The sequence below is a fragment of the Zootoca vivipara genome, chromosome 9 (assembly GCF_963506605.1).
Source record: "Zootoca vivipara chromosome 9, rZooViv1.1, whole genome shotgun sequence".
NCBI lineage: Eukaryota > Metazoa > Chordata > Lepidosauria > Squamata > Lacertidae > Zootoca > Zootoca vivipara.
The window spans coordinates 62,510,735-62,522,400 of NC_083284.1; the positions used below are offsets into that span (position 1 = coordinate 62,510,735).

At 43.1% G+C, this 11,666-nt stretch overlaps 1 protein-coding gene across 4 annotated transcripts in view; it reads right to left on the reverse strand.

Annotated features, from left to right (window-relative positions):
- The window catches only part of FAM114A1 (family with sequence similarity 114 member A1), a 30,071-nt gene extending 18,405 nt beyond the window's left edge, over window positions 1-11,666 (reverse strand). For 2 of the 4 annotated variants that reach the window (XM_035112510.2, XM_035112509.2), the window contains exons 1-3: window positions 11,562-11,666; window positions 9,025-9,345; window positions 6,282-6,369 (exon numbers count right to left, since the gene is read on the reverse strand). In XM_035112510.2, the coding sequence (XP_034968401.2) occupies window positions 6,282-6,369; window positions 9,025-9,330 (394 nt within the window). In that variant the 5' untranslated portion in view covers window positions 9,331-9,345; window positions 11,562-11,666. The other 2 variants (XM_060278916.1, XM_060278915.1) reach the window with 2 other exon arrangements.

Below are 11,666 nucleotides of genomic sequence, written 5' to 3' on the forward strand. Positions count from 1 at the left end.
CTTTTAGGATAGATTGATGCTGGGACCATATAAAACCAGCCCTAAAGGATCTACAGTGGCTTCCAGTACATTTCTAAGCAAAATTCAAAGTGTTGCTGTTGACCTCTGTAGCCCTAATGGCCTTGGAAGCATCTCCACCTCCATCATTCAGCCTGGACACTGAGGTCCAGCCCCGATGGTCTTCTGACGGTTCCCTCACTGCAAGCTGTGAAACTACAGGGAACCAAGCAGAGGGGCATCTCAGTGGTGGCACCCGCCCTGTGGAATACTCTCCTATCAGATATCAAACAGAGAAACAACTAGTTGACTTTTAGAAGACCAGCGAAGGCAGCCCTGTTCAGAGAAGTTTTTAACGGTTGGTGCTTTATTGTGGTTTTAATGTTTTGTTGGTAACTGTCCAGAGTGGTTGGGGCAACCCAGTCAGATGGGCAGCATGTAAATAATAAAAGTACTTGTTGTTGTTGTTTTTGTTGTTGTTGTTGTTGTTTTTGTTGTTGTTATGCTGTTATAGAATTATTCCTGTTTGGCCAGTCATACATATAGCTAGAAGAACATAAATCAATGCTACGATTTCTTGGGGGCACAATCCATCCAAATTTCAGCACTTTTCTAGGAAATTTAAGAATACTTACTTGCAAGTAAACTGAGTAAATACACATGGGATTGTGTTGCCCACTTCATTGTCTTTAACTGGAGAGAGTTAAGTTTGACTTCGCTAGTTCACTCCCTTTATTGCTATCAACAAGATGTGGTTAATTGAGTGGAGTTTATAAATCAAAATATAAGCAAGCATTTTATGAGGAACTGCCATGGTGGCAAAATAGATTGTTATTGGCTTGGAACAAACTATTTATATTTTTACGCTTCAGCGAAATCCAATTAGAACAAGATGCAATAAAGGGCTAGGAATATGGATGAGAAGAAAGGTTCCGGTAATGCTTCAAGATTTTGCGATCACTAGCGAAAATACTCATGAGATGTACCAATGAATTCAATAATAACTATCCACCAAACATCATTCCAAGACATAAGATATTGCAACATTACAAAACAGAACTGCTGAGAAATCGCACCTAAGGGCAAAAACATATATTGGGGTGGTGCGGGGGGATGATGACTCAAAGGAGCCCAACTGAGAAGTCAGTTTAGAAGCAGAATTTTATCTTGCTGACTGCTTGAAATAAACATGTTTACCAATTTGCTTTACACTATGCTGGGCAGGGCTTTAGCTCAGATACTATGCTCACTTGGTCCCACATCGAATCATAGTGCCACATTCTGCCAGCAAAATACTTTTAAAAACTCCCACTGGCATTAATGCAGAGCAGCCAATCAGAGCATTTGGAGGAATATAGAAGCCTCAGCAAGGATGCTTAATAAAGGTTTGCAAACTGCAGCTGGTTGTGTTTTAAATGTGAAGACATCTGAACCATTGTCAGAGGGACGCTCTGAAAATTGTGGCTATCATGGGTCACTTGCTGTTCTCCTAAACTGGACCAAGGGATGCTTCATGTGCTGGAGGAAGTATGGATTAGTTCCATCATAATAATAGCATCCTTGTAGCTAGGAACTGACAATGTCTTATTTGCATGGGTACTATGGGAGTATCGCCATCATTGCCATTGTGTTACACTGGCACCAGAAAGTTGCTTAGCACTTTATAATCTACAATGGGGCTGGGTGTTATGCACTGAAACCATGATACCCGGCAGGCAAGCATTTTTGGTCTGCTCACAAGAATGTGACTGAAAGTGCCTCTTCTGTCTTGCTTCTCCCAGTCAAACAAAGCAATTTTAAGATTTTTGTAAGTATTTATTTTGGTAGCTATGTTACTAATTTATAAAGGAGAGTAAAACTTTTTTTTAATCTTACCATAGCACCTCCATGGTCCATCTTAAGCTACAGCACACCTTGATGGCAATTGCTATGCTGCTGGTTAGCAGACTATGCAATCCACCTTAAGACTAGGTTGCAACCCTCTAATGGGTCATGATTCACCAGTTGAAGACCAAATATTTAGATGACAAGTACATTAGATCACCAGCAGAGCAACCCAGTGCTTCAGGTTTCTATGTTTAAAAGACGATGCTTGCCTCACACAGCAATCCTAAATGTCTGTGTTGCAGAATTTATGAGATCTGCAGTTTTCCTATGTGCTAGTATAATGTCATGCTTCATGACGACTAGTGGGACAGCTCTTGAGGGCTGATGGAGTGCCTAAGTAATTAAACTGTGGAGGCAGAGGCCCACAGTTCAAAACTGCTCTCTAAAAAGAACTCACAAGGTGGCCTTAGGCAAGCCACTGGATGCATTCGGATAATCATGTTTCACGTTAATAAGCCAAGATATAAACTCACATGCAACTGCTGCAGTCCTCCCTTTACATAAGTCAGGAAGTCTCAGTACAGTCATACCTCGAGTTAAGTATGCTGCGGGTAGCGTACTTTCAGGATAAGAACGTGGCGGACGTAGAACTGTTTACTTCCGGGTTCCGCCATGTGCGCATGCGCAGAAGCATTCTGCATGTTTTGCGCGCATGTGCTAAAACAGCCGCTCAGGTTAAGTACTTTTCGGGGTGTGAATGGCACCCTGGAATGGATTGAGTACTTAACCCGAGGTACCACTGTAAACTAGTTTCCTTTTGAGTCTGTACTGGATGGATAATGGTTTCTGAACAAATTAGGATATGAAGCCTTGACTTAAAGCTGGCTTAATATCCTGGCATGTTTGGAAAACTATAGCTTCCTAGAAGCATTGTGGGTGCCCACCACCGCAACGCAGATGTGCGGCATCACATGCAAACTTGGCCTACAGCTGATTTTGCGCAATTCCCGCTTCCCACCGCAGCCAATCCTTCCTCATCACATGTTCTTCAGAAGGGGCCACTGACCCTCTAGAGACTTTTCTGGAAGGTGAATCCTGTTCAGCTTTAGTTCTTCCACTCAATAACCAAGCAATATACTGCAATATACTGCTATTTCTGAGGAGTAGTCTTACTAATCCAAGTTATCTTTGCTGTGTAAAAAAGGTAAAGGTAAAGGGACCCCTGACCATTAGGTCCAGTCGTGACCGACTCTGGGGTTGCGGTGTTCATCTCGCTTTATTGGCCGAGGGAGCCAGCGTACAGCTTCCGCGTCATGTGGCCAGCATGACTAAGCTGCTTCTGGCAAACCAGAGCAGTGCACGGAAACGCCGTTTACCTTCCCGCCGGAGCGGTACCTATTTATGTACTTTGAGGTGCTTTCGAACTTCTAGGTTGGCAGGAGCTGGGACCGAGCAACGGGAGCTCACCCAATCGCGAGGATTCAAACCGCCGACTTTCTGATCGGCAAGCCCTAGGCTCTGTGGTTTAACCCACGTCCCTCTTTGGTGTGTACATGAACCTAATTAAGAACCCACCCCAAAAGATAAAGCAGATTGGATTTCTTTTCTAATGTGTATCATGTCATTGACATTAAATTCTATTTTTAATTTAACTGCCTTGTCTCAGGTGTTATGAAAACGGTTTGGATTCCCTCAGAATCTATTTTAATCATCTAGAAATTGCTTTGAATCATCAACAAACATCACCACTTCAATATTCACTTCCTCTAGGTCTTTGGGCTGGCTTCCTGGGGATTTAATTACTTCAAATTAACTTCGGCAAATTCATAAACATTTGTATTGCTTGTACTGACCCGCTTTCTGAGCTTCATTTAATTCTGAACTCACCAACTAATTTCATATTCCTCACATTCCAATATTCTTAAGTATGCTTTGAAGAGATAATCTAATAGCAATTTCAATTACTCATTTCCTCAGGGATGCACCTTTTCAGATTCTGACAACATATTACAAGTAAATCGATATCTAATAGAAGCACAAATTCTTAACTAATTGCAACACTGGTTTTGTGTGTGTGTGTGTGAGCGAGAGAGAGAGAGAGCAAGAGAGAGCGAGTGAGCAAGCAAGCGAGAGTGCGCAAATGTATGTGTATATATGAACTCCCATATTACTGATATAAATCCTGGATTTCCTATATAATATACCATAGCCTGAAATGCGTTATAGCGTTTCATGGCAACAAGAGAAAACCATAAAATATGTTTTAAAACACAGCTTCTTTTTTTCATGGCCATTCTTCTTCCACAAGATTTTCCAGAGAGAACAATGTCTCTCCCACACAGCCCACTCTACCCCTTACTTTCTGTTACTGAAGTTCTCTTGTTTCTTAGCTATTTTCTTTTAAAAAATCCATGCATGCTCTCATTTTCAAGAAAGTCTATGTGCCAATAACTTTACTAATCATTTATTCTTTCTGACACCTCAGCATTTTTAAAAGCATGAAACAATATATTAGGATTTTTGCCTGCTCTTCTGCTGAGAAAGATTAATTTGTTGGGTTTATAATAAAGATTGTTAACCAGAGGATAATAATTAGATGAATACAAATTCTTGCTTGAAAATATTGAAGATGAAATTGCTTCTCAGTTGAAAAAGAAAAGAAATTCTTAGAATAAAAAATAACCTGATTGAAAGAGAAATGGGGCATTGCAATATCAATTTTGAACAAGCATTTCAGTTTTACCTTGAAGAAATTTAATCCTTTTAAGAATTACTTTAAATCTGATTGATCGCGCATAGCTGCAAATGCAGTTCTTCTAGGACATGGAGTTTTAACAAATAAAGCAAGATGCAGCAAATATTTGTCATGCTTGAGTGGGCAAGCAGCAATCTGGTGGTAAAATGATTGCTAAGTAATAGGACAAGGAACAGAACTGAAACTCTATTGCCTGTTCTAGTGGATGTGCTTTGACTATTACTGCTGAATCATGGGGAGAATCAGTCACAAAACCATTTGGATTTAAATCCACATACTTTATACTTTAACTGGTTTATGGATCAAGCTGTGAGGGGGTGAGTTTAATTCTAGCATATGGCTATGGCGCCACTTCTCTAATGTGGCAGAGGAAACCACATTTTGCAGGCCACACAAGATTAATGCTGCAACAGAATAATTGTAAGGTAACAGTGATATTTGATTCCCTGGGATGGGGAAGCCTGATCCACTTTCTCTCTCTCAGGGGGGAACTGAGGCCTAAAGAGATGACTTGATAAGCCATCACAGATCAAGAACTGCAGATAGACTTTTCATATCCCGTATAGCATGTACAAACACTGTGTTTCCATGCACTCTGGTTTCCGTCATGGTGTTCCATTGCGCCAGAAGCAGTTTAGTCATGCTGGCCACATGACCCGGAAAGCTGTCCGCGGACAAACACCGGCTCCCTTGGCCTGAAAGCGAGATGAACGCTGCAACCCCATAGTTGCCTTTGACTGGACTTAACCATCCAGGGGTCCTTTACCTTTACCTTACAAACATAATGCTTTTTTAATACAGACAGTTCACACATTTCAGATGAGAAGCACCAAGCAACCAACCACCATATAATATGTCTTATTGGCCTATGAGAACCAGCCTATATTTGATGGAAATATTCCTCTTGCCATCCTTTTAGGGCCAAACCAAGCATTACAACCAACCCTAGTTTTGGCCCAGTGACATATTTTTCCTCGTCAAGGATCTTTGGGGAAAAGGGTGACTTGCAATAGAGGGATGGCTTGGAAGGGAGTACTTAGCTCATTTCCCGGCAACACATTTCATTTGAAAGCTTTTCCCATGATTTTTTTCTACCGGTAGCCCTGTGTTTATTTGCAAACAGGGGTCTGAATCCCTGCAGAAAGAAAAGTGGCTGGGAGAGCAGAGGTTTCAGGGGAAACATGCTAGCAAGAAGTCTTAAGCAGTTGCCAGACTGATGTTATATTCATCTCAGTTATCATTTTTAGGTAAAGGTAAAGGGACCCCTGACCATTAGGTCCAGTTGTGACTGACTCTGGGGTTGCAGCGCTCATCTCGCGTTATTGGCCAAGGGAGCCAGCGTACAGCTTCCAGGTCATGACTAATCCGCTTCTGGCGAACCAGAGCAGCATACGGAAACGCTGTTTACCTTCCCGCTGTAGTGGTACCTATTTATCTACTTGCACTTTGACGTGCTTTCGAACTGCTAGATTGGCAGGAGCTGGGACTGAGCAATGGGAGCTCAGCCCATTGCGGGGATACGCCGCCGACCTTCTGATCGGCAAGCCCTAGGCTCTGTGGTTTATCATTTGTACTTTGTCCCAAAAAGGAAGGGGGAGAAGTGTGTTACAGTACCTGCTGATGTCAAGGGCTTATTTACACCTTTTAGATATCAAATCAATTACTTTAAAATATTTTATATATTCATGGTTTGGATACTTAACAACTGTAGCAGAAGCTGTTGAAAGCAGAGATTTGCCCCATGATCCCCAAGTTGTCCATCCACTCCCTTTAGGAGATGAATCCATGTCCTGCAGAAAGATATGTTAAGGATACTGTCAGCAATTTGTATTTTTCCAATATAGATACTTCCATTTTTAGAAAAAGAACAATGGGGGTGATATGTGCCCCACTCACCTTAATTAGGCTGGTTCACACATGTTGCTAGGCCAGAGACAGAAATAAACCAGGGCTTACCATGAACAAACAGCATGCAGGTGCACACTGTTCAATTGCTTCTGCTCTGTGCCGGGAAAACAAACCAAGAGGCAGGGCTTAGTGTTATGTGCAAGCCAGCTCTCCTAGTCTGTTCCTCCCAAACCACAAACAGTTATTCTTCATTTTTTAATGGAACTATCACATGCTTAATGCAGCATGTCCTTCTGGGGGGGAAAACAGCTTTAGGATGTTGGCCTACAATGACTTTTAACTGCTTCAATAACCAAGGTTGCATTAGAACAGTGGTTTTCAAATTGGGTTCCAGAAAATGTTGGGGTTCCTTGGAAGTTTGAGGGTTTCCTAATGGCAGGATAAGTAGTGACAGACAGTGCCATTAACATTTGCCTCCAAAATGCACAGCTGCAGAAGAGTGTGAGGTATGTAAAGGTAAAAAAGGGACCCCTGACCATTAGGTCCAGTCGTGACCAACTCTGGCGTTGCGGCGCTCATCTCGCTCTATTGGCCGAGGGAGCCAGCGTACAGCTTCCAGGTCATGTGGCCAGCATGACTAATCCGCTTCTGGCGAACCAGAGCAGCACACGGAAACGCTGTTTACCTTCCCGCTGTAGCGGTACCTATTTATCTACTTGCACTTTGATGTGCTTTCAAACTGCTAGGTTGGCAGGAGCTGGGACTGAGCAATGGGAGCTCACCCCATCGCGGGGATTTGAACCGCCGACCTTCTGATCGGCAAGCCCTAGGCTCTGTGGTTTAACCCACAGCGCCATCCACGTCCCAATGTGAGTTATGAGTAAGGCATAAATTCTGTTGACATAGAATGGTGGCTGAACAGGCCTCTTCAGCAACTACAAGTGATGCCCAACACATTCCTTAGTATCCCCTGCAGCGCACAGGGGTTCTAAGCAGTTCAAAAGAGAAAGGGTACCGTGACGTTAGGAAGCGTAACTGCAACAGAGTATTAAGGAAGCTAGGGACCCAGGTGGCGCTGTGGGTTAAACCACTGAGCCTAGGGCTTGCTGATCAGAAGGTCGGCGGTTCGAATCCCCGCGACGGGGTGAGCTCCCGTTGCTCGGTCCCAGCTCCTGCCAACCTAGCAGTTCGAAAGTACGTCAAAATGCAAGTAGATAAATAGGAACCGCTACAGCGGGAAGGTAAACGGCGTTTCCGTGTGCTGCTCTGGTTCGCCAGAAGTGGCTTTGTCATGCTGGCCACATGACCTGGAAGCTATACGCCGGCTCCCTTGGCCAATAATGCGAGATGAGCGCGCAACCCCAGGGGTCCCTTTACCTTTACCTTTTTATTAAGGAAGCTAAAAATCCTAGAACGCTTTTAGATCTTTCCCCACATTTTAAGTATGCGAGCCTTAACAGGGACCAAGTGCTTTGGCTGAAACAAAACTGGAATACTGGGTGGCAGGTGGGAAGGGAAGTTATTTATATGTATGATTCTCACTGTCAGATGGAGTGAATGAATAATCTCCTCTTGCAGGCTTTGGTTTATATCCCTTTCACCTGAAATCAATCAAGCATCTTTTCAGCTTATATGAAGAATTAGCTGAATGCAATCTGATTGAAAATTGATTAAATTCTGCTGACTGGAGAAAAAGCAGCTATTGCTGCTATAGTTTTATTATTTATTATAGGCACACAAGCAATAATGATGTTGCTGCCAGTTCTATGCTTCCATCTACAGACATACTCTTAACTTTCATGAAACTTTAGGACCAAGGAAAGTTCAATCATACATGAAGTTTAGCTTTTACCTTTCAGCTTTTGACCATTCTGGGCTCTCAGTGTAGTGTGCATTGCTTATTCTTGGTTTGCCAGAGGCAAGCTAGCTGTGAAGGGGCAATCTTAGGATGTTTTATCTTCCCGAAAAAATTCCTAATTACTACCTCTCTGGAATCTCTTACTGCAGGCAAGATAGCCCCTAAACATGCTGAAACATGGCAGGAAGGAAGCCAACATGGTTTTGGTCCAGGAGCACAACAGCACTCTGCCTTTGCTGCCCCACCAACTGCTGCTGACTTGGAACGCTGATAACCAAAGACAGAAACTATTGTGCATTCCCAAACGTATCTTCACAAAAACCAAAGGCATACAGTAACCCACACTTAGAAGAATGCAAGAATATTATGCAAACACACATCACAGGGACAAAAGCATAGTCTGTTGTTTCTGTTTGAACTGATTTTTATATAATGCCAACCACAGTAATTGATGGCAATGCACATTCCTTTAGTGTGCTATATGGGAGTGCACAACTAACAAAAAGCCGGAAGAAGGGCTGGCAAGGCACATTATGAAGGACTGGCACTACTAGGATTACAAGGCAACCCCACTTGTGTTGCCCTGTTGCTGAAAATGGCAGCCCTGAGTCAAGTGTCTCCCACCTCTCTCTGTAACCAGCAACTGTGTCATCTAGGGACTGTGCATCACTGTTCTAATTATGACACATCTTTGTATATTGCATGAACAAAATAAATAAGAGATTTTAAAAAATCTTACCGGGCCATTATTTTCGTTCAGTTCTTCAGATCCAGGTTCTGGTTCAAGGCTCACAGACTCACTGCAGTCGGTAGGAACATCCGTAGTTATGCCTCCACTGGAATGTTCCACATTTGAAGGATGCCCTAAGGACATTTGGTCCCCTTCCTGTTCGTTGCTAGAGCTTTCAGAACGTTGCCTCTCATCATCTTGCAATAGTATTTGTTCTGTCTTTTCATTCTGCATTGCTCTCTCAGAAGCTGAAACATGGCTGCCAGGTTCCAATATTTTCTCTTGAGTTAACACTTCACTTCCGTCATCTGACATTTTAAAAAGAAAATTCTGCAGGAAAAGAAATCAACATGTTTGTAATACAATGTTGTGATTATTTGAAATCTTTATTATTTGAAAACATATTCTCCTATTTGAACATAAAAGTACGGTATTTTTTTAATATATAGCACTTACATGGTGGTGCAAAGGCTTCCACAGCTCTTTGCAGCTGCTTGGAGCAGCTAGAAGCATGGTGCTTGCTACACTCATTGAAACATTTTGAATGGGTGCGGGAGACCTTGAAAGCAGCAGTACATATTGGGTTATTGGGTTGTTCTTGTTTTTGTTTTTATTTTGATTATGTATTTTTTATTTTATACTGTGATTTTATCCTGTGAACCGCCCTGAGAGGTGCAGGTATAGGGCAGTGTACAAATTTTAATAATTATAATATGTGACTCCTTCCTGGATAATAGTATAGAAAAAATATGGCTGTCCTAATTTACCTATAGGGCCAGCCATCTTTTATTCCATATACTGTCCCTGTAAGGCTACTGTATTATCATAATAAGGAAAATACAAAGCCACTTGGCAGAATTTGGCTCATTCAAGTAAACTGACCTAAAATGTTGAACTCTTTGACATTGCAATGTCTGACTTTTGATTTATTAGACTTTTTAAAAAGATTTCTTTTATCATCAGTATGGTCTGACAGCCCCTAAGAGCCACTCACAACATAATAAATTAAAGTTACATCAATAAGCTACATATCTTATCATGCACCTGCCCACGTAGACTTGAGTCCATGAAAGTTTATGCCATAATAAATCTCTTAAGTCTTTAAGGTGCTACAATACTTTTTATTTTGTTTAGTTTTTGCAACCCTCTGAAATATCTTATGCCATAACGCAAACAGCAAAATAACAAACAAAATATCTTTACAGGTAATTAGTTCCAACCAGATGTGTGATGGGTAGTTACATTTGTTGGTTCACATGACAAAGTGTATGCAGGTAATGCAAACTGAACCCTCCTTCCTGTCCAACTTAGCTTCCCACACTACAAATTACTTGTACCTATTCTAGAAGTGAGCTGTCTTTGGGGGGAAAGTGTCAGAAGCCATTCAGCTTCTGCTGTAAAAATGGAAAATCCCTTCCCTGTTATACATGAATGGGATAGACACACGAATAAACAAACATGGCTGTTCATGTTATGTCTAGTTTGCCGCCCAGTTTACCTTTATGCTATGAACAGGTATAAATTAAACAAGCCTATGCCTTGGATTAGATTGACATCTGCTGCGAGCTAACGCCTTAACGCAGTGCTCTTCAATACTTAATCCACGCTTCAAAAGGAATGGCCGATGATTCACACGTTACAAGAAATAAGCGTGCATTTTACAGACATGCACATGTGGCAGAGAGCACAGGCCAATCACCAGTGCCTCGTTGTGCATACAAACACCCACATGCACACCTTTTACGTCGGTGGACACAGACTCATCAAATTGTAGAGTTAGAAGGGACCCCGGGGGCCATCTAGTACAACCCCTTGCAATGCAGGAAGCACACTTTTCTGCCTCTCATGGGTGCAGCCAGGATTTATTTTAGTGGAGGGGTAGGCAGCCAGGATGCTGTGGGAGCAGGAAACCCACCTGTCACCTGCATAGCAGATTTGGAAGGAACTGCCTGCGGAACAGTTGTTTTAAATTGCTTTATTTGGACCCCAAATGCTCAGGAAAAAAAATCTTCCTACAATTTATACTTTTAGTTAAGTATTTTTATTTATTTACTTGATGGGAGGGCGACTGCCCCCCCTCTTGCCCGTTACCATTTTGTGTGCGCACAACACCTATTTTCCTAGGGAGGCGCCACCGAAAGGGGTCCTCGGTATGGCACAGGGTCTGCCTTCCTTAAAATAAACCGATTTGCAAGCAGTTCTCGAATCGCTTTAAGGGAAGCCTCTCATGCCTCCATCCATCCAACTGTTGCTGCCCTTTGGAGAACTCTCCCGTAAGTGGGCCCACATAAACCCATGGTCAGAGACGACAGAGAGCCCCCCACCCGTACCCACCCTCCCCCTGAGTTATGGTTGCGGCGAGTGTCACTGCTCCCGCTTGCAAACTTCTCGGAGGCAGAAGATTACGCCGGGCTCTTCCTCGCCCATCATTACTGAAAACCATCGCCAAGGGAAAGGAAACAAACTTTTCGCCGCGAGGAGCGCTTCAAAAGTCCCCAAGTCGCCGAGGGGAGCAAAAGACAAGGAGAAGCCGCGTCGCCCCTTACCGCTGAGCCGCTGTTTGCTTGGCGCGCCCCGAGCGCCTTCCGCTCTCCGCCCGGCCACGTCGGCACAGGCCGGGAAAGGGAGAGGAGCCGAGGGGCGGGAGCGGA